The sequence below is a fragment of the Peromyscus leucopus genome, chromosome 2 (genome assembly GCF_004664715.2).
Source record: "Peromyscus leucopus breed LL Stock chromosome 2, UCI_PerLeu_2.1, whole genome shotgun sequence".
In the NCBI taxonomy this organism is placed as follows: domain Eukaryota; kingdom Metazoa; phylum Chordata; class Mammalia; order Rodentia; family Cricetidae; genus Peromyscus; species Peromyscus leucopus.
In genome coordinates, this window is record NC_051064.1 from 97,543,825 (window position 1) to 97,567,107 (window position 23,283).

The window sequence follows — 23,283 nt, forward strand, 5'->3', positions numbered from 1 at the left end:
AAAAAAAAAAAAAAAAAAAAGAAAGAAAGAAAGAAAGAAAGAAAATACAAGTTGGTATTGTGGAGAACAGATTAGGAAGTGTGCTAGTGGTCCCCTATAGAGGCATGCCTTTGTAGTTTCTGCAAGGTAACAGTTCAAGGACCTAGGAGGCCTCATTTCCTCTCTGTTTCCACTGTGACGTTTTCATATAGGGAAGCTCTAAAAAGTCCATTCCCTTTTCATCTGGTGAATCTCACATGTCGGCAGCCTAATTTCTTCTCTGCTAACTCCAGGCTTCTAAGTTTATCCCCACAACATCAATACTCAAGGGTATATTCACAGCTCAGGGAAATCATTTTAATGGTCAAATTGTATATACTTTATGATAATGCCTTGTTGGGGCACAGATCACTAGAGAAATCAAGAATGTTAATTAGGCAGGGTTGTCTCCTCAAAGGAGGAAATACCTGCTTTTCACCTAGAAGGCAAGGAGTGGATATTGTTAATGACCTGGTGACCTGTGCCATCTGTCCAGCCAGATCTTACCCAAAGCCCCCAGAATGTTTATCCCAGATTCTCCCTCCCTAGGCCTTTATCATTAGCTCTCAGTTAATAGAACCTATCCTTAGGGGAGATGTCACATGTACCTTATAGCCTGCTATCTCTGTCAGAGACCACACCAGATTCTAGGCCTTTAAGCTATAGAACCTATCTTCTTGGAAACATGTATTATATAAAAGAGTTTCTATGTAATCACACATTAAGTTTTATTGTGCACCTGGGATTGGAAATGATTGTTGCCTGGAAGCTTTTTTCCAAAGTGTACTATGTTTAAATATGCTTCCATTACAATATACCACCTGGCAGCAGACTCTCTAGAAGTTCAATCCAGCCTGACTAACTCAAGCTGAACTGAGTTTTCCTCCTTACTTCATGCAGATTGTTTTCCTGCCAGCAGTAGAGCTCGCAGGGACCCCAGCATCACTTAATTAATTTTCCTATAACAAATGCTGTTGCTGGAGGGCTTCTCTCCAAGTTCCACCGAGCCCCGCAGTCCCACAATCCACGTATAAAATAATCACTCAGACGCTTATATTACTTATAAACTGTATGGCCGTGGCAGGCTTCTTGCTAACTGTTCTTATATCTTAAATTAATCCATTTCCATAAATCTATACCTTGCCACATGGCTTGTGGCTTACTGGCATCTTCATATGCTGCTTGTTCTGGGCAGCTGGCAGTGACTCCTTCAGCCTTCCTGTTCTTTCTTTTCTCCTCTCTCTTAGTCCTGCCTATACTTCCTGCCTAGCCACTGGCCAATCAGTGTTTTATTTATTGACCAATCAGAGTAATTTGACATACAGACCATCCCACAGCAAGTAGATTCGTAGGAAAGCTGAGAGGCCAGTAAGTGAGATGCACTCTTGTTCTGAATTGTTTTCATCACATAAACAATATGGGGACATGGAACAGTGCTGATTCCCCAAATGATTTAAAACGTATTACTTAATCTCTTTAAAATTGGGTCAGGAACACCTGCCCTGTCAATGTCAACTGTTAACATCAGTCGGAATTCTTAAGTGGAAGGCACAAAAACTATGTTTAAACTAAAAACAGAAAATGAATTTATTAAAGTGTATTAAGAAGCTGGGTATGGTGCTGCAAGTCTTTAACACCAGCACTTGGGAGAGGCAGGAAGATCTATATACATCCAGCCTGGTCTACATAATGAGTTCCCAAGACAGACAGGGTTACATAGAGAGACCCTATCTAAAATTAAAAACAAAACAAACAAAAAAGAGTCAGTCTTAAAATCAGGATATGTTGGTGCTGGCATCCTAATAGACCCCTGAAGTATTCCTTACGGTTTACATTCCTATTTTGGGTGTGCGCATCGGGTTAGATTGGAGTTAGCTGTTAAGCAATAAATTCAGATCTTGCTATTAAGGAAGACTGGCCCAGCCAATGCAGTCACTCTCATTTCCTATAGGGGAGCGGCCTGGGTAAGGCAAGAAATGTGCCAAACGTTTAGTTACCCAAACAAACAAAAACCAAATTCCCATTACAAAGAGATACTTGTCCCCCTGGGCTGCATCGTGATTTAGAAGTCCTAAAAGTGAGACTCTTAAGGATACTCAATTACATAGCCTTCTTAATAAACTTAGGTAAAAAAGGAGCTCTGGTCAAGGAAAGATTAAAGACACCACTTCTTTTAGGGAAGTATGGAGCGAGAAGAAAAAGAGTGAAAAAGACAGAGAGAAAAGGCTGTCCTCAAATCTCGCGAGACCCCCGCCTGGGTTCAGTTTTAGGTCCCGGGATCAGAGCCGTAGCGCCGGCCAATCAGGAGGGGAGTTTTCCGCGCCGGGGCCGTTGCTGGGATACGCGGCGTCGCGCTGGGCTTTGCGGCCTGGCGCCTAGGCTTTGCTGAGGTGAGCGTTGGGGCTTGCTCCGGCTCCTCGGAGAGAGAATCGTGTTGCGGGGACCCCCCCACCCCACCCCCCGATTCGCACCGGGCAAGGTGAGAAATCTCAGCTCCCGCGCCTTCTCCCTGCGCGGGTAATCGTTCTGTGGCGACTCCGACTCGCTCCAAACAAAACAAAGTCGAATCTGTGGGCTCTTGACTTTATATTTGGGCAACAGGAAAGCTAGAGTAACAGTGGCTAATTGTGCTGGAATTACTGGGTGTTTTTTTTTTTACTTCTTTTGAGAAAGTGTTTTAATTACAGGACCTGTCTTTGAAAAAAGTACTTCTTTTAACTTCTGATATTATTTGAAATAATGCTGTTGATGTCTCTGCAGTTCAAAACCATAGGGAAGTAGGGGCGGGGTGCTGCTTGGAATAGAAAGATTCTAAAGTTGGTGTGCTTTTGTTTGTTTGTTTGTTTGTTGTTTTGGACACGAAGAGATAATTGTATAGATGCCCAAATGGGAATTTTCAGTAAACAAGTAAACATTCAGAATTGGTGCCTGGTTTGAATGATGGAGTTGTAGACAATTGATTTATGAATTCTTACTACAGTTGGAGCTGAATAGTGTGTAAGATTGTAGAAGTTGACAGTATAATGAGGGATCATGGGGGGGGGTGATGCAAAGAAAAGCAAGAGAAATGCCGAGCTTGGGATGTAGGAATAAAGCACTTTAGTTCAACAGACGTTTTGTTTGCAGTCATAGTAATTCCTCCCTCTCCCTTCCTTCCTCCCTTCATCACAGGCATGCACCACCATTTCTGGTTTATTTTTTAAGGTTTAGTCAAGTTAGACATATCTTCCCAAGCATTTATTATTATTTTTTTTTAAAAGCAAGTTAATTTCATTTTCCTTAATGGTGCTGGAGGTTGGTTGGTCTGATAGTATTTTTGTTTTCTCTACCACTGAACTACTTTCTGAGTCCAAATTTAGTAAATATTTGTAACTGAGATGCCTTTGTGTAGGAGGAGATTAAGAGATACAAAAACATCGTTTCTGCCAGCCACTGAGACAGACTCGAGGATTTAAAGATAGGAGCCAGCTCTTGTTCTCAAGGGAAAGGAGCTCTTAAACAAATTCTTTCAGTTACTGTGATAGGCACTGGGACAGTAATGTGCAGGATATATGGGCATATGCAACAGCCCAATAAGCCCTAAGAAGGTGGAGGTGGTTTAGAGTAGTCATGGAAGAATTCCTGGAAAAGCCAGCATGCAAGGTATGTGTTAGGCAAGGAGATTGGTTAAGAGGCTGATATGATAAACCGCCTGAATAAGTGATTCCCTAAACTGGCTGCCAGTACTGTATATATAGAGAGGAAAGTATGTGTTTAGCATTTGAAGTAATTAAATTAATAGGCTATTGGAAGTAAGAGAAAGGAGAAATCAAGGACCAAGTTTCTGACTTGTGTGAGTAGGAGATAATACCAAGAGGAAGAACAGATTTGGGTGAAATGAGAGATTTTCATTAACTTTATCCATGTTTGTCTTGAAAACAATATACCATGTCTGAGTGGAGAAGTTAAATTTTGTATATTAAAAACCTGATGTGTCAGGGAGATAAAGGAGCTGTGAATCCTTAGCTCTTTATTTGCTAAAACCCTGAATGTGGATATAAGAAACTGAGACTGTGGATGGCATTGTGTGGAATGCTGCCATATACAGGCAAGTAGAGGATGCAGGACCCTGAAAAGAGAGCTAGAGTAAGCTAGTGTCATGCTGATTTCATACAGAGTACACACCAGTCAAGGATGACACTCATTTCCCTGTAATGTTGACAGAGGGCATTTAAATGGTGTAGAAATCTAGGAGGTAGTGGAAATAGGCTACTTTATAAAGCCTGATTACATAAGAAGACTTTCTACACAGGTTAGAGGAGTTTGCAGGACAAATAAATTAGTTTCTGTGGTTAGGAAAAAAATGAACTTGACAATAGAGTGAAAGAAGTAAATTGTAAAGATTGCTGCAGCAGTGGGGATAATATCACAAGGGAGATGTGGAGTATAACACACGATGGGTTGAAGAGAGCAAATCAGGATAGAGTTTAACCTTGAGTGAGAGAGGGATGGCTATTGATACTGGAGAGCAGGATGTGCTAGTTGGTTTGTATGCTATCAACGTGATAGAATTTATGTCCTTATTTTCTCAGATTACTAGGAAATCAGGTTACTTTCTGAGAGTGATAGGAACAGATGGAAATGTGATTAAGGTCTATATAAACCAAAAAGAAAGGATTAGAGTGCCTTACCTTTGCTGAGATAGGATATGTAGATGTAACCAACTGTCTTATTAAATAAGAAACACAGAATCAATGTAAAAGAGAAAGCCAAGAGGTCAGAGCTCAGAGCTAAAATCTTACTCTTCCTCCTGTGGTGTTCCTTGCTCCCGAAAGAGACCTACTTCCTTTGTGTATGTCTTTAAAAAGTCTTTCTGTTCTGCCTTCTCATTGGTGGTAAACCCAAACACATGACTGCCTTGTCACTGCCTGTAAGTACAGCCCTCCAGGTCTTAAAGGTGTATGTCTCCAATGCTGGCTGTATCCCTGAACACACAGAGATCTATGGGATTAAAGGCGTGCACCACCGCCGCCACACTCTTTCTATAGCTCTAATAGCTCTGACTCCCAGGCAATTTTATTTATTAACATACAATTAAAATCACATTTCAGTACAAATAGAATACCACCATATTTCCCCTTTTCAATTTTAATAAAAAGAAAAAAAAAGGCAAAAGGTTATAACTAACAAAAGAAAAACTATACACAAAAGTACAGTTACTATATACAATATATACAAGTAATAAATACCTAAACAATGTCTAGTCCATTTGTATTTGACAAATCAGAGAAAATAATTCCATTATCTATCCTATTTTGGTAAGTCCAAAATGTATCTAATTCACTTTCTATCCTAGTTAATCTTCAACTATAACTAACTAACCTTCAATTATAACTAACTAATCTTCAACCGAGGAAGGATATTGTAATAAATAATCTCATTTATTTTTATTTACTTACACGTTTTAATTATTTACTATCATTGTATGTGGAAGTGCACGATGTGTGTGTGGTGGTGGATGTTCATACTACAGTGTACATGGGGGGAGGTCAGAGGACAAGTTTGTAGAGTCAATTCTCTTCTTCCACCTTTATGAGAGGGCTCCAGGGATTGAACTCATGTCTTCAGGCTTGCATGACAAGTGCTTTTACCCAATGAGCCATTTCACTAGTCCCAATCCCATATTCTGAATAGAATATTAAAGTAAAATTAAAATAAAATTAAAGCCAATTTAGCCCTGTGGTAGTGTCTTGAAATGGCAGCTTTCAAGAAAAAAAATCGTCATGAATTAAGTATTTGAAGGAAGGATATAATGAGCTATGAGTTTTTGGTGTATGAGACCTCAAAGAAAAATTGATTGATTTTTTTTTTTTTTTTTTGTTTCCCAACAGTGGTTAAAGTGAACAATGGCCAGTAACCACAAATCTTCAGCCCCTCGCCCTATTTCTCGGGGTGGAATAGGGTTAACGGGAAGGCCTCCTTCTGGAATAAGACCCCCATCTGGGAATGTGCGAGTAGCGACTGCAGTAAGTTGGGAATCTGTGCAATAACAGATTTTACTTTGTTGTTCCTTTATTCTGTAAACAGTATTAACTGTATGGAAAGTGCTTTAAAATATGTAAAAATATAATGTGACAGAATAAGACCATAAGACCATTATAAAGGGCATTGTTTAGTGATATCCATAAATATATTTTAAAGCTATAATAGTTTAATAGTTTACTTTTTATAACAGAGCCTTGTACATATTAGGCAAAGGTAAAGCTATCACAATTAAAATTGTACAGTGATTTAGAGTCAGAAACGAGATAAAATGGACTAAACACAGAATAAAGCATTTGTAAAAATTTTATTAGAAATGTGGCTTTCAAATTAGTTGAAAAATAAATAGAATATTCTTGAGACATTGCCCCAAACTTAATAAATTACTTCTTAAAGTAATTTTTGTCCCTTCTTGTATTATTTATGAGACTTATAAAAAGTGTAGAAACTTGATATTTTAAAGAGTTTATATAGCTGGTAGAGGAAAATATATAAATTACTTAATATAAACTTAATAAAGTCAGAGGACTTTCTAATAATGATAGAAAAACCAAGTACTTCAAAATATTTTTAATTTTTGTATTTGAATTTACAAAAGTTGAAAATACCATAAAAATGAAAAGAAATAAGAAACTGGTAACTTTTTTCTATATATTGTTAATAACTTTTAAGAAATTGAGACAGTAATATAGCCTCAGTCTCCTTAGGGCTGGCTAGGATTACAGACTGTACTACACACACACACACACATCAGTATTCAGAATCTTTTTTGTTGTTGTTGTTGGTTTTTTTTTTTTTTTTTTTTTTTTTTTTTTTTTTTTTTTGGTTTTTTGAGATGGGGTTTGTCTGTGTAGTCCTGGCTGTCCTGGAGACCAGGCTGGCCTTGAACCCACAGAGATCTGCCTGCCTCTGCCTCCCGAGAGTGTAGGGATCAAAGGTGTGTACCACCACCACACAGCTCAGTATTCAGAATCTTAAAGTGAAAAATCAAACTTTACTAATTTGTATGAGTTTGTTCTACGTTAAAGCTATAAACTCATGGGTTTTTGGTCCTTTTTGGGTATTGGGGAAGAATAGCATTATAAAATTGGGCTCAAAATCTTTCAGAATGGTAAAAGAAAAAAGAAGAAAAGATGGGGCTGGAGAGATGGCTCAGAGGTTAAGAACACTGGCTGTTCTTCCAGAGATCCTCTGAGTTCAATTCCTAGCACTCACATGGTGGCTCACAACCATCTGTAACGAGATCTGGCTCCCTATTCTGGCCTGCAGGGATACATGAAAACAGAACACTGTGTACATAATAAATAAATAAGTCTTTTAAAAAAAAAGAAGAAAAGACATAATACCCAAATATAAATATGTGAATGGTATGAGTAAGAATATTTTGATTGTCACAGAAAATGAAAAAAAAAATACTTATTAGTAACTATTAGTGGCATAAGTCAAAGTAGTCAGTAAGAGAAACACCATATTTGAAAAAGTACAAAATTTATAAACTAATCATTCTAAGAAAAATATAACTACAGAGATTATTACATTTTCATTATTATAATAAAATTTTGGAACAAATTGAATGACATTAATAGACATTTTAAATGTAGCTTTGGAGCCTGTCCTGGAACTTGCTCTGTAGACCAGGCTGGCCTTGAACACAAAGAGATCTGCCTGCCTCTGCCTCCTGAGTGCTGGGATTAAAGGTATGAGCCACCATCACCCAGCTAAAGGTTTAGTTTTGATTATATTATTTTGAATTGCATTAAGTATATAAGTGAAGCAGAAAAGTAATTCCACATAACACAGTTGATCGAATATGTAAGAATGCAGTCTGAAACATAATTCTTCACACTGACATCTAAAAAAATCTTAAAAAAATTAAAAAAATTTAAAAAAAAAAAAAAAAAAAAAAAAAAAAAAAAAAAAAAATATACATAAATTGATAGAAATGAAATGGTAGGCTAGGAGTGGTGGCATGCCTGTAATCCCAGCACTCTAGAGGCTGCAGCAGGAGAACCATGAATTCAAAGCCAGACTGGGCTACATAGTTCCAAGTTACCCTGAGATAATAGCAAGATCCTATCCAGGCCAAGTTGAGACAATAGGAATAGGTGTCTCAAAAAACAAACAACAACAAAACCCTTTTCTTTGATATAGTATTTTCTGTTATTCATACATAGGGTTTTGAGTAACTGAGAAAGTATGTAGTGCTGGTATTCAAGCTCCAACAATAGGTTAATTGTAGAAGAGGTATAATACTGAGTCCTGTGTTTAAAGGACAGCACTTTTCTTTTTTTTTTAGGGAATAAATGGTAGTCAGGTTTTCTTAAACTTTTATGATTTTTTTTCTAGAGTTTCAGATAATAGTATTATATCATTATAACCTAAGATAGAAATATTTTTTCTGAAGTCTTCATATATATAGTATTTTTCTCTTGTTCTAGTAATAATTGATTCTTTTGATGCTTGTAAATTAAATACTTACAAAACTAATCTGACATTATTAGCCAACTCCTAATTGCCATGCACTTTGTGTAACTGTGTGATGTCTGTGGTTTTGAAATGAGTGATGTTCTTGGTAAAACAGTGGCTGACTTGAGAGCTTCTTCCTATCCCAGGCATTGTCAGCTGTTTGGTATATATGCTATAAGACTATTCTGTGCATTTACAGACACAAAAACACAAATGCATATATAGCTTGTGGTCTTGATTCAAAATCAGGGTAATACTTTGTTGGGTTTTGAGGGAGACCTGCCCCTCTTTTTCCCCTAGGGTACTCTTAAGGAGTGAGAAGTGAGGAATATGTAGATAGAAATATATAGAGAGAGACAGTTAGAAACACAGGATAGCTCCAGAGGTCCTGGATCCTTATCCACTCTATCCTTCTGTCTCTACTAAAGGACTATTTTTTTTGTGGGGGGAGGGGCGTGGTCTACTAAAGGACTTTTAAAGGAATGCCAAGGGGTGGAGCAAGAGACCTCCCTCCAGCACAGCCAAGTGCAGACCATCCCAAACACCTGGTGACCATGCGTGTGGTCAAGCCATCCCCTAATGCAGCCCTGCTTTGTAAAGCAAGCTCAGATATCACTAGGAAACCTTTGTGGGCTCCCATTTTTTTTGTCCCTTTCAGTAATATATTTTTGAATATTCTTCCAGTGAATACATGCACCCACACTTTATTCCATTTTCTTATCCTCTGTACTTCATCTGGTAAATGAGAAAGACAGGTGATTTAAGTAGTTCTCCTAAGTCTGCTTGCATAAAGCAGAAGAAAGAATTGTTTAGAGAGCTTCCAAAGCAAAGACTTCTCAGTCTCGCCTCAAAACCACTGTGGGCAACCTGGAGCTCTTTGGTTTGAATTGCAATTGCTTTTGTATTCAGCAGTCTCTGGAATATGTACTGGTGTTGGCAATGTAGCTAAATATCTTCCAAGTAATTCTCTGAGTCACTTAAGAACTGGGTAGTTGGATAGTGTTAAAGGCTACCAGGTAGCAGAAATAAAAACAACAAAATAAATGGCAAAAATTTAATAATCTAAAATTTCTACCCCATATTTAATCTTCGGTCCATTTGTCTTTGGCAGAGAGAGAAATAAAAGAAAAAGGATAAAAAGGTAGAAGACACAGATGGCTTTTAGAACAGGTTTATGTTGCCTTTATAATTTCCCATGACTTATGTGCTGTATAGTTGACAAGAATAGAGTTGTGACTTTTCTCAGGATATGTAATAGTACTCATTTTGTTTTTAATGAAAAATTTCTTTTTCCTAGTTTTAAAGAAAATATATACTCATTATAATAATGCTTTAAATACCAGATTCTCTAAAGGAGAAAATCAACTGTAACATCATTATGTTTAAATAATGATACTTTAAATTTTTTCTTACATTTATTTATTTATCTGGGTGGAAAAGTGGGGAGCACATGCCGTGGTGCCCATGAGGAGGTCAGAAGAAAAGCTGTGGGAGGCAGTTCTCCTCTACTGTGTGGGGTCCAGGAGTCAAACTTAGGTCATAAGGTTTGTTAGTAAGTACCCTTATCTAAGGGCCTTACTTTCTGTTTTTTAGGTAAGTTTTTTTTTTTTTTGTATGTAGTCCAAGCTGGCCTTGAACTTAAATTTTTAGAAAAATTCTTTTTATAATCTTATGTTAGTAGATATGTACTGTTTTTTTCCTGGTTTAACAAAAGTGAAATCTTGCTTGTCATTTAGATGCCACCCACAACAGCAAGGCCAGGTTCTCGTGGTGGTCCCTTAGGGACTGGTGGAGTTTTGTCATCTCAAATTAAAGTTGCTGATCGTCCTGTAACCCAACAAGGTTTGAGTGGAATGAAAACTGGCATGAAAGGTATTTTATTTTTTTGAAGATGAATGTTTTGTTCCAAAACTTTACAGTACATCTTAATGAATGAGAAATGAAGAATGTAGTTCTTTTTCTTTGACTTATAAAATTGTTGTGAAATAATAGAATACATGTGAAATATATTATGAACTAGAAAGCTGCTGTATGCATGCATATGTGTGTGTGTGTGTGTGTGTGTGTGTGTATGTATGTATATATATATATATATATATATGACCTACTTTGAGCTTTATTTTTCTGACCATAGAGTTTTGCTACAACTGAAAGAAATTTAAAGAGAAGTTTATGATCAGGGATTAGATTTTCATTACTACATAAAAGTATTTTGAAATTCTTAGAATGGCACTTACTGGGCCAGTGAGATGGCTATCAGATAAAGGCTCCTGATGCCAGGCTTGATTATCTGAGTTTGATCTCCAGGAGTGACATGATGGAAGGAGAGCACCAACTCTCACAGGCTGTACTCTCACCTCCACATGTGCCATGGCACACACCCATACACATACAATTTAAAATTTTTAATGTAATAAAAATTTAAATAATAGTATTGAAAGCATTTATTGGAAGTTAAAAAATTCCCTTTTTTTCTCCATTATAATGACTAAGAAAAGAAATGAGACTGACATACTTCTCTTTAAGGCATAACAATATATTTTATTTTTTATTTATTTTTGAGACAGTCTCAAAAATAGTGGTCTTACATTCACTATGCAAATGAGGATAGTCTTGAACTTGAGTCTTCTTACCTCACCTCTCTCAAGTGTAGATATTACCACACTTGACTTAAATAAGTTCTTTTTAGTATGACGCCAGAGATTGAACCTAGGACCTTGTGTATGCTAGCTAAGCAAATGCCCTACCATTAAGTCACATCCCTAGCACTATTACACTATACTTGTTTCAGAAATTTGATCAGTCTTATGTATGAATCCAAACCATGATTGAAATTTTTAGGGTTTTGTGTGTGTGTGTGGCTAATGATTTCTGAGGGCTGAAGATACTTGTGAGGTGCAAAGTTAATTTTTTCTTTTTTGGTTTTTTTGAGATAGGGTTTCTCTGTAGTTTGGGGGCCTGTCCTGGATCTTGCTCTGTAGACCAGGCTGGCCTTGAACTCAGCAAAGTTAATTTTAAGATAAATTACAATATAGATATAATAATGATGATATAACTATATAACATTGATAAGACATTGTAAGTTGTAGGCAGTTTTTGTTGGGACCACCAGTCAGCTCTGTCCTGCCAGCCCGCTCCCAAATAAACATAGAGACTTAATATTAATTATAAATGCTTGGCCTATAGCTTGGCTTGTTACTACCTAGCTCTTACAACTTAAATTAACCCATATTTCTTTTCTAAGTAATACCACATGGCTCATGGCTTGTTACCTCATTTTCTACATGTCCTGCTTCCTCAGCATCTGGCTGGAGACTCCTTAGACTCCTCCTGCCCAGCTGTAGGCCCATCAGCTCCCTATTAACCAGTGAGAACAATACACATCCACAATATACACAGATTGTTCTACAGCCTAAGTCATTTGGATGGTTTTAAGTAGTACATACATTATGTGCGATAATTAATGTACATACATTATGTGAAAATACTGCAGAGCTTTAAAATTGGAGACTTGAACATCCCTGAATTTCAGTTTCTGTTGTAGTCCTGAAACTAATTCCGTTTAGATACCAAAGGAGAACTGTATTTTTATTTAATTTTATTATTATTATTATTAATAATAATTATTATTATTAGTGTGTGTGTGTGTGTGTGTGTGTGTGTGTGTGTGTGTGTGTGTGTGTGTACGGGGGTGCCCGAGTGCATGTAGGAAAGTCAGATGATAACTTTCTGGAATTGGTTCTCTCCTACTGTGGGTTCCTGGGGTCAAACTTAGGTTGTCAGGTTTGTGTGGCAAGAACATTTACCCATTGAGCCATCTTGCCAATTCTAACCACTGTACTATAGTAGTATGGGGGTTCTTTCAGGAGACTTAATTTTGTATACCATATTGCTTACTAAGTAGAAAACCCATTGATTATTTAGAAATTTTTGCTTAATTATTAAGAATACAAAACATAAGTCAAAACCATTGTCTCTGACCTTCACATGTGTGCTATGGCACATGCACTCCCCCTCCCCATCATACAAGCTAATGATAATGGAATAGCATTTTTGAAAAGTCCTTTCGTACTGCTATGTTCTAGGCTTCCATAGGTCTAGTTTCTATCTAGTTAGTCTGTCCTGTAATGTCTAGTTTCTTTTTAAAAATACTGTATTATTATTTTTTAAATTATATATGTATGTGTATGTGTCTATGTGTGGGTCTGTGCACATAAGAAGAGGCACTCAGATTCCCTAGAGTTGAAGTTACTGGCAGTTGTGAGCTGCCCAGTGTGGGTGCTGTTAATTGAACGTGGGTCCTCTGGAAGAGCAGTATATGCTCTTAACCACTGAGTGAGCCATTTCTCCAGACCAGAGTCTTGTTTTTTGGTTTTTCCAGACAGGGTTTCTCTGTGTAGCTTTGCGCCTTTCCTGGAACTCACTTGGTAGATCAGGCTGGCCTTGAACTCACAGAGATCCGCCTGGCTCTGCCTCCCGAGTGCTGGGATTAAAGGCGTGCGCCACCACCGCCCGGCCCAGAGTCTTGTTTCTTAACAGCCTCACCTTTAGTCCCATCCGTGTGGTCTAAATTCAGCCTCCTTTATGTCATGATTCTAGGATACTTGTTTTCAGTGGTTCTTCGTGATGTGTTGAGACATTCATGAGGAATGTGTGAGTACTGTGGCATATAATAGTGGTTGTGCTTTGGGTTTGTTATTTTGGTCATTTTATAACAGAGCATTAATATTCACATTAAAAACATTTTTTAGGTCCCCAGAGGCAAATTTTAGACAAATCTTACTATCTTGGACTTCTTAGGTATGTAAAATAAATGTTTTTTATGCATGACCTTGGAATTTTAGTTGTAGTTGAGTAATTAGTTATTTTTTGAGTTTTAAGAATAATTTTATATTTGTACATAATTTCTGCATAATAATACAGTTAGACTGAAATTCGGTACAGGGAGGTGCATTCCGGTGCCCATGTGTGGGTTAATATTCATACAGTTGTGTGGGTGCATGTGGCTGCTGGAGGATGACCTTGGGTGTCAGTTTTCAGACACAGTCTACCTGTTTTTGAGACAGGATCTCTTTGCTGTCCTGGAGCTTACTAAGTAGACTAGGCTGCTGACTGTTGAACCTCAGTGAGCCTCCTGTTCAGGCCTCCCCGGGGCTGGGATTAAGCATGGACCACCAAACCTAGCTGTTTTACGTGGATTCTGGGGATTGGATGCGGGTTTTTGTGCTTGCAAGGCAAGTACTTTATCAGCAACTAAACTCTCTTCCCAACCCTAGGCTGAGAGTTTATGTTTTATGTAGTTTTGTGTATGTAAGCTGTATATTTTGTCTCAGTCTGTTTGTGCTGCTGGATTAAAGTACCAGAGACTGGTTAAGTTATAAACTACAAGACTTTATTTCTCATAATTACAGAAGTTGGGAAGTCTTGTGATCAAGGCACTAGGAGCTTTGGTGTCTGGTTAGGGCCTTTTTCTTACAGATGGCACCTTTTTATCTTTATGTCATGGAAGAGCAAAGCAAGACCAACATAGCTCCCTCCAGCCCTTTTATAAGGCACCAACATCCTTGAAATAGCCTTCATGGCCTAATTACAAACTGAAAGGCTCAATTCCCTTTTTGGGGGGAGGTGGGTGGAGTAGGTGAGTTGAGACAAGGTCTCTCTACATAGCCCTGCTGTTGTAGAATTTATTATGTAGACCAGGCTGGCCTCTAACTCACAGAAATCTGTCTGTCTCTGCCTTCTGAGGCTGGGGTTAAAGGCATGCACCACCACTGCCTGGCAAGTTTCAATGTGAGTTTTAGAGGGAACACAGACATTCAAATCATATCATGAAGTTCACTTTTTTCATGAAGTGGTATGTATGTATTGCAGCACATGTGTGCCCTTTGCCTGTGGAAGTCAGAAGAGGGCATTGGATCCCCTGGAACTGGAGTTAGGATGGTTATGAGTTGTCATGTGGATGCCAAGAACTGAACCCTGATCTTACCTACTAAGCTGTATTAATTATTCTCCACCTAATAACTTTCTTTCCTCAGATGTTCTAGTGACGTATCTGCGGGTTGTTTGGTTTTTGGTTTTACTTCTGTTTTTTGAGACAGTGCCCTACTCTATAACACTTGCTGATTGGAGCTCATTGTACAGACTAGGCTGTCCTCAAACTTGTATTGATCTTCCTGCCTCCGCCTTCATTGTATGTTGGGATCAAAAGTATGTACTACAGTGCCTATCCTGCCATCTTCTTTGATGATTAGAGACTCTATGTCAGTTAATTTTTCTCATTTGTTCAGTGTAATAAGATGAGATAGTCATCATTCTTAATCACACAAACAACCCCCTGAAACTATTTTTTTAAATGAATTTAATAAAACCATACATATTATTATACATTTATTGGAGGATTTATTAAGGCAACTCCACGTAGTTAAAAAGGAGGTTTATTTTTGGGGGTAACTTACAGCTACTAAAGGGGTTGATTACAGGATCCAGGAGAAGTGAAGTGCAGTCCAGCTGGGTTCTTTGGAGAACTCCACTCGGTCTACCATCCAGCAACCAGGATCACCAGGAACCAAAAGAGCCGGCACATCCGGATCTTGAGTCTTAAGGGCTCCCTTCTGGGCTGCCTCAGAGGCAGGCCATAGGTAGGCATGACAGTTACTGAAAGCCTCACTGGGGGTAGTAGTTCCAGGTCAAAGCTGGAACAGCTACCCACTACACACATTTATGAAAACTTTATTTTGTTTAACTAGTAGTCTTTTCTGAGTTAGAAGCATTTCTAAATTTCTTCTTTCTTTTCACTTAGGAGCAAAATAAGTGAACTTACAACTGAAATTAGTAAACTTCAGAAAGAAATAGAAATGTACAACCAAGAAAATTCAGTGTATTTGTCATATGAAAAGAGGTGAGTAATTTTATAGTTAAAACATGCAAGATCTTTATTAGGAATCCTACCACTGAATGTCAATTCAGTATTCATTCAGTATTATGAACATAATTTATTAACTATGACACCATCCATAAGGTCCTGACTATTGATCTGCTTGTGTATTTATGAGTGCATTTGCTTTTGTTTGTAGGGCAGAGACATTAGCTGTTGAAATTAAAGACTGTCAAGGACAACTTGCAGACTACAACATGGTACTGCCTCTTATAATTTAGCTTGGTGCCTTGTTTTTGTGCTCCTGCCACTTAGAAATATACTTTAAATACCAAATAATTCACAACTGTATATATATTTCTTGTGAAAAAATTACAAGTATAAAAATACAGAAATTAAATGCCTTTTTCGTTTCTCCTTCTCCAGAAATAACTTGGCTTAACAGATTAATAGGAATTCTTCTAATTTTGTTTACATCTTAAAAAACTATTTTAAAAATATTTATTTTACTTACTGTTTATTTGTTTATTTATTATTATTATTGTGTGTGTGTGTGTGTGTGTGTGTGTGTGTGCACAGGCACATTCATGGAGGTCAGATGGCAACTTGTGTAAGTCACTTCTTTTCTGCCATATGGGTCCCAAGAATCAAATACAGTTCACCAGCCTTGGTAGAAGTAGCTTTACCTGTTGAGCCATCTTGCTGGTCCCATCTTTTTTTAAAGACACTCATAAATCATACAAAAGCTTTTATTCCCTTACAAATGTTTGAATAGTCATTTTTTTTAAAGCACTACAATTTATTAGATATAAATAATTTCATTGCTTTAAAAACACCTTTACCTTGGTATGGAGAGCTATCATCATGAAATTTAAATACTTACTTAGCATACAGATTACCTGCATTTGTATGTTTAATTTTATGTGCATTCTGTCAAAGTAGAGTATGCTCATAAAAATAGTTCCATCAAGGATGTTACCCACTGTGGACTATCATTTTGGTAATGCTGTTAACCCCTGTCCAGGAAGTTTCTAGCATCAGAGTTTTCTTCTAATTCTTTAGGCACATTAAACAGTTACGGTGTGTTGATTTGATGAGGTGACTAGCTTTTGTCTCCACTGTTAATTAGGAAAATTGTGATATAACTAGTTAATATTGTTAATACTTATCAATGAAATTTTGCTAATTAGAGTATAATTGTAGTTCTTAACTTTTCTGATCACCATAGTCTATAAAAAATATCTTGAGACCCAATATTAATTAGTATTTTTTTTTTTTTCTTTTTTGGTTTTTCGAGACAGGGTTTCTCTGTGTAGCTTTGTGCCTTTCCTGGAACTCACTCTGTAGACCAGGCTGGCCTCGAACTCATAGAGATCCACCTGCCTCTGCCTCCCAAGTGCTGGGATCAAAGGCGTGCGCCACCACCGCCCGGCAATTAGTATTTTTTTAGTAAGTGTTGTTTTATATTATTTATTGTTTTAAAGATTTTTGTTTTAATTATGTGTATATGTGTGTGCCCACACAAGAGTGAGTGCCATTACCCTCAGAGGCCAAAAAAGGGTGATAGTGTTGCATCCCTGGAGATGGAGTTATAGGCAATTAAAACTATGTGGGTGGTAGGAACTGAACTCACATCCTCTGTAAGAGCAGTACATGCTTTTACCTGCCATGCCATCTTTCTAGCACCCAATATTCTATTTTAAATATGAGAAAATCAGAGATTTTATTTAAAAGACGTTCGAATCTTAGATGGCCTTTTAATAAAAACCCAGAGAAAGATAATTAGATATTAGAAAGCTGAAAGACCAGAAAAGCAGAGCAGCCAGCCACTAGTTCTTATTTCTACGAAATCCTCAGCAAAGTGAGTGAGTTCCTGTTTCCTCATGCCTTATACACCTTTCTCTGCTCTGCCATATTACTTCCTGGGATTAAAGGCGTATGTACTTTCCAGACAAAGGCATGAGATCTCAAGTGCTGGGATTAAAGGTTTGTGCCACCACTGCCTGACTGCTATGTCTAATCTAGTGGCTGGCTCTGTCCTCTAATCCTCAAGCAAGTTTATTAGGGTACATAATATATCACCACAAAAAGAAAAGTTACTTTTGTAAAATATTTAAGTATTAAATATTTTTACTTATGCTGGAATGTATTAAGTAAATAAATATAAAATGTCAAAGAATAAACTAAAATGATTAAAAATTTTATTTTATTTTATTTATTTTTTTTTTCCTTTTTGAGACAGGGTTTCTCTGTGTAGCTTTGTGCCTTTCCTGAACTCACTTGTAGACCAGGCTGCTCGAACTCACAGAGATCACCTGCTCTGCTCCGAGTGCTGGGATTAAAGGCGTGCGCCACACCGCCCGGCGATTAAAAATTTTAATACCATGTAAAACATGGTATTTATGGGTTTAATGAGCTAATATTCATTGAATGGAAAGAAGTTAACTAGTGATCTGATATATAACTAGCATTTAGGTATTTTAGGTCTTACTACCACTAATTTATATTACAAATACAAAAAGTATTACATTTTAAAATATAAAATAGAGATTACAATGTTATAAATATAACAAAATAAAGCTTAGTCTTTTATCATCAACTATACCTAAATAGTTTTTGACTATTTTGATTAGTTTTTTTTTTGACTAGTTTGACCTTTTATTTAAAAAAAAAGAATCCTCCCACAGTCAAAAACATTCCTAAAAACAAAAACATTCTGCCAGCATGCTTTAATCTCAGCACTCTGGAGGCAGAGGAACTCAAATCTCTGAGTTCACGGTCCATCTGGTCCGCATAGCAAGTGTCAGTGAGACACTGTCTCGAAACTAAGATCAAATGATGGCTCTGCTACTTCCTAAATTTCTTTAAAAAGTGGCGTGTAATTTATACTTGCTGAGAGTGTTGTAAAAACTGAGTTACTGCAGACACCAGACCCTAATCGCTGTCTAGGACAAGGGAAAGCTGTGTTGTTAGCTGTGGATACCATTGCCTGATTTAAGGATTAGACTTACTAGTGTACTGTTCATGCTTTGCTCCACTGCTTTATAAAAAATTTTTAGGGAAGGAAGGTTGTTTTACATTTTCATTAGTATAAATTTCTAAAACAGTTAATGTTTCCAGGAGGGGAAAAATACAAGTGGAAAAATCCAATGCTGCTTTTTTGTGTTTCAGACCTTTCTTTATAAACTTGATCTTTTCCAAGCAGGGATAGCTCTTCAGTGTTCTTAAAGGAACAGTATTTCATCACTTCTTACTTTTCCACACCAAAAATTTAGTTTACTTATTGGCCAAATGAAGAGTATGTTTAGTTTTTTAATACTGTTTTTTCACTGTGACTCAATATTTTTCTTAGAAAGTAAGACACTTGGTAGTATTAACACTGAAATGAGTAGCTATTTATAAAAAAATAAGTATATATATTAAGATTTACTTAAAACATTAAGGCTAACAAAATGGTGTTTTGTTATATTTTTGCTTTTAGTTGGTAGATAAACTCAATACCAATACTGAAATGGAAGAAGTAATGAATGATTACAACATGGTAAGAAAATATATAAATATAAGTACTAATTGTGTATAAATAATATCCTCTAAAATAAAGCATTTATCTAGAAACAGTTTGATAAAACCTATGGACATTAGAGGTCGTTACGACTCTGATCATAAATATCACAATTATGGTTAAATACCTTTCATTGTTCTTTATATCCCTGTTGCTGTTGGAGTACGTGTTTTAATATTTATCAATAAAGCTCTGCTTCACCCGATCTTATACTAGGGAAGAACCATCTTGGATATATATTAGCTCACAATATTTTGGTTTATAACTTTTTTAGGTTTTAATTTTTTTACAAATGAAATTAAAACTCAATAGAAATAAGATGTTTAAAAATCTTTTTTTTAGTTAATTATTTAAAGTGCATGGATGTTTTGTCTGCATATATATCTATGCCCTGTGCCCTCAGGAGGCCAGAAGAAGGCATCAGCTTGCCTAGGACTAGAGTAACAGACAGTTGTGAGCCTCCACATAGGTGCTGGAAAATGAACACAGGTCTTCTGGAAGAGCAGCAAGTGCTCTTAACTGCTGAGCAACTTTCCAGCACCTCTGCATAGTTTTTCTAACAAGGAGAAAGAGGAATGGATATGATACCAGGCATAGCTAATAATACTGACTTTGGTAAAGGAGAATTTGTCTTCAATATTCATGTTAATATCTAACTTATTTTCATTTAAATGTTTGGATAAACAAAATTCTATACTTTACAATTTATTTCCATGATCGAAGAATTTTGTGAAAACAGCATTTTTTTTCCTTTCTTTTTCTGAGACAGGGTTTCCCTGTGTAGCCCTTATCTGTCCTGGAACTTCTCAGTACACCAGGCTGACCTCAAACTCAGAGATCTGCCTACCTCTGCCTCTTAAGTGCTGGAATTAAAGGCATGCTTCACATCAGCCTGGCTAAGAAACCCAGAATTTTAAAAATGAGTTCTAAATTTGGGGTTCTAAAATAATTTAGTAAATTATTTTTAGTTTCACAAACTTGGAAATGAATTTTATTGCTAAAAATAAATATCAAAATCTTTAAAAAGTATTTGGTCATTTATTTGGGGTAGGTCCAGATTTAGGTCTGTGTATATACAGTCAGCTAGGAGTACTTAGGAAATCATGAAAAGTTTAAGAACAAGATTGCGTTGATTCTAAATTCAGCAGTGGCTAGTCAAGTATTTATTGAACATACAGTTTGTTTTTTAAATGTTTTTTACATAAATTAAGTTTAAAATTAATTAGTAGATCACTAAAGAAAAATGAATTATTTTGGTGTGAGCTTATAATGTCAATATAAAGGACTAATATATCTGATAGTGTTCCTTGTTAGATTAAAGTTGTATTTTTTTCTAATTTTTACATTTTGCATTATTACAATAATCTCATTTAGTTCAAAGCCACAGTAACCTTTACAGAGTTTGGTTTGATTGGTTACCTTTTTTTAATGACTAACTTCTGTGTGTTAACTGTTTGCACAGCTTAAAGCTCAAAATGATCGAGAAACACAGAGTATGGATGTCATATTTACCGAAAGACAAGCGTAAGTTTAGATTCATAAATGAGTTTTGATACATGGTTTAACTTGTGAGTCATTTATTTCCCTATAATTTAAACTTTTTCTCTTATTTTGCTTTTTTTAAATTAATTAACTAATTGTTAGATTCTTACGAGGCAATATCTTACTTTGTAGTGTAGGCTACTTTAAACTCACAAGGATCTTCCTGCCTCAGCCTCCTAAGTGCTGGGACTACAGATAAGAAGCACACCTGGGCTGGTGTGTTAGCATACGCCTTTAATCCTAGCACTTGGGAGGTAGAGGCAGGCAGATCTTTGTGAATTTGAGGCCAACCTGGTCTACAGAGTGAGTTTCAGGATAGCCAGAGCTGTTTCACAGAGAAACCCTGTCTCGTTAAAACAAAACAAAATAAAACAAACAAATGAATAAAAAAAAGAAAACCAAAAACAAAAAAACCACAACTGGCATCTTAGTGACTTCTTACACTTAAAGTATTTATTTGTAGTAGAAAATGTATCATTTTTTTCTTAACTTACCATAACATCTCAATACAAAATTTATCTTAATGTCAAATATATGCTATCTTAATTTACTCCCAAGGAGCTAAATTTTATACAAAAGAAAGGACTACTCAATTCTATAAATATGATTTCTGTTTCTAAGAACTTAAACTCTAAGATGAATTGTGTCTTTATATCTACTCTTAGAACTTACCATAGGCTTTTAACGAGTTTGAATTATGATATTTTAGTTCTACTTTAATGAAGAAGTTATTAGTCAGTAGGCTTTGTACATTAATTGGCATTGATGATAATTATATTAGTATTCTCTATGCTGTCTATAGATTATGTGTATTTATACATAGCTTATTTAGAAAGACTAAATATTAACTAGCTTTGATTTCAATATAAAATGTAACAATAATCCCTACAAAGATAGTAAATGTGAATTAAAATAATTTTTAAAATTAGTTTTGACCCACATTAGATACAGCAGCATATAGTAAGGTAAATGTAAAAGCTATGGTGTATAAACATATGTATACTAGTCTGTTCCAGAAGCTTACTACTGTTAATCTGTTTGAGAGCAAGGATAATTATTAACCAAAATTACTGAACTTTATTAACACCAAATATACTCCCATATTACTTCTATCGTAAATAATCTGATGAAGAATAGGTTGTTTAATATAATGAGGAAATATTTGGAAGAGAAATAGAATTCATCTGTTGATTAGAAACAAAGGACTATCTTTCCCTACCAATCATTAATACTGCTATACATAGTTTTTCTTTTTTCTTTTTTGGTTTTTCGAGACAGGGTTTCTCTGTGTAGTTTTGTGCCTTTCCTGGAACTCACTTTGTAGACGAGGCTGGCCTCGAACTCACAGAGATCTACCTGTCTCTGCCTCCCGAGTGCTGGGATTAAAGGCGTGCACCACCACTGCCCAGCCATAGTTTCTTAAGTATGAAAAAGCTGGCAGCCTCTTCTTTATACAAAGAACACCAAGCTCTTTTTTGAAAGGTTTTCTTGCTTCCTTTCCTCTATTTTCCTTCCTGCTTTGAAACCATTGAGCAAACATATACCATTTACTTACTGTATGCAAGATACTCTTCAAAGTACTAGAAAAATTACATATGCAAACATATAAGCTGTAACTTTGAATGCTTGAAAGAATTTAAGATTTATGTGTCCTTATTCCATTATCTCAGAATTTATGCTAATACCCTAGTTGTAAATATAAATTTTACAGTTACATCTTTTAAAAGTATATCTGCTAGAAATAAAGAGTAAAAATTTTGAGAAGTATTTGGTCACTAGGCTTAATCTTGACTATGTATTTAGAGGAACTAAGAAAGATCATACATATAAACAGCATATGGCAAAAGCTTCCATTTTTGCCATCACTTAGTGTGGCTTGATTCTCTGGTTTATTATGGAAAACCTGTCCAGTATAAGCTGGTTGTAGGTATAGCCTCAGCATATGATTGCAACAATGTTTACATATTAAATATATGATTTTAATTGAGTTATCTGGCTAGTTTGGCATTGGTCAAGATCAGTTGTCCTTTAAAAGCATATTAGTTACAATTTTATATTAATTTATTTTTCCTCAGTCAAATATTTACTAAATATCCAATAATGAACTGTTGAGTATAAGAGATCAGGTACAATCTTTCCTTATTTATAATTTTATTTTATAGTATTTCTCAAAGATTAATTTTTAGATATTCTAAGCAGAAAATGATATTTTAGCAGAATGATAGATTATTTAGAAAAAGATACCTTAATTACGTTTTAAAATTGATACTTAGAACTATTTATAATTCATAAAATTAGATATATTTATATTCTTTTTTTTTTTTTTTGTTTTTTTCGAGACAGGGTTTCTCTGTGTAGCTTTGCACCTTTCCTGGAACTCACTGGAGTTTCTTGGAGCCCAGGCTGGCTTCGAACTCACAGAGATTCACCTGGTTCTGCCTCCTGAGTGCTGGGATTAAAGGCGTGCACCACCACCGCCCGGCTATTTATATTCTTTATGTTACTATAAACATGAGAAAATATGTATTAACACAAATCAATCTTTTGTTTCAAGGGATATATTTTATTTTCCATTTGTGGACATTCCAAATGAATGTACTATTTACATAACTTTAAAATTTTTTTTAAATTTATTTACGTGTGTGTGCATGTATGTATGTGTGCTGTACATGTGGAGGTCAGAGGACAACTTGAGTCTCTCCTTCCACCATGTGGGTTTGGGGATTGAACTCAGGTTGTCAGACATGGTGCATGGCCTTTCAACTGCTGAACTATCTTGTCAGCACTGTTTATATAACTT

General features: G+C 36.0%; 1 protein-coding gene across 5 annotated transcripts in view; it reads left to right on the forward strand.

The window, feature by feature from the left end:
- Ift74 (intraflagellar transport 74) overlaps positions 1 to 23,283 on the forward strand; it is an 86,160-nt gene that overhangs the window by 7,002 nt on the left and 55,875 nt on the right. The window contains exons 1-8 of one of the 5 annotated variants that reach the window (XM_028870318.2): positions 2,355 to 2,497; positions 5,889 to 6,023; positions 10,242 to 10,377; positions 13,257 to 13,305; positions 15,305 to 15,403; positions 15,579 to 15,639; positions 18,861 to 18,920; positions 20,404 to 20,465. In XM_028870318.2, the coding sequence (XP_028726151.1) occupies positions 5,904 to 6,023; positions 10,242 to 10,377; positions 13,257 to 13,305; positions 15,305 to 15,403; positions 15,579 to 15,639; positions 18,861 to 18,920; positions 20,404 to 20,465 (587 nt within the window). In that variant the 5' untranslated portion in view covers positions 2,355 to 2,497; positions 5,889 to 5,903. Of the gene's footprint in view, positions 1 to 2,354; positions 2,498 to 5,888; positions 6,024 to 10,241; positions 10,378 to 13,256; positions 13,306 to 15,304; positions 15,404 to 15,578; positions 15,640 to 18,860; positions 18,921 to 20,403; positions 20,466 to 23,283 lie in introns of those variants that run through there. The other 4 variants (XM_037202710.1, XM_028870319.2, XM_037202711.1 and 1 more) reach the window with 4 other exon arrangements.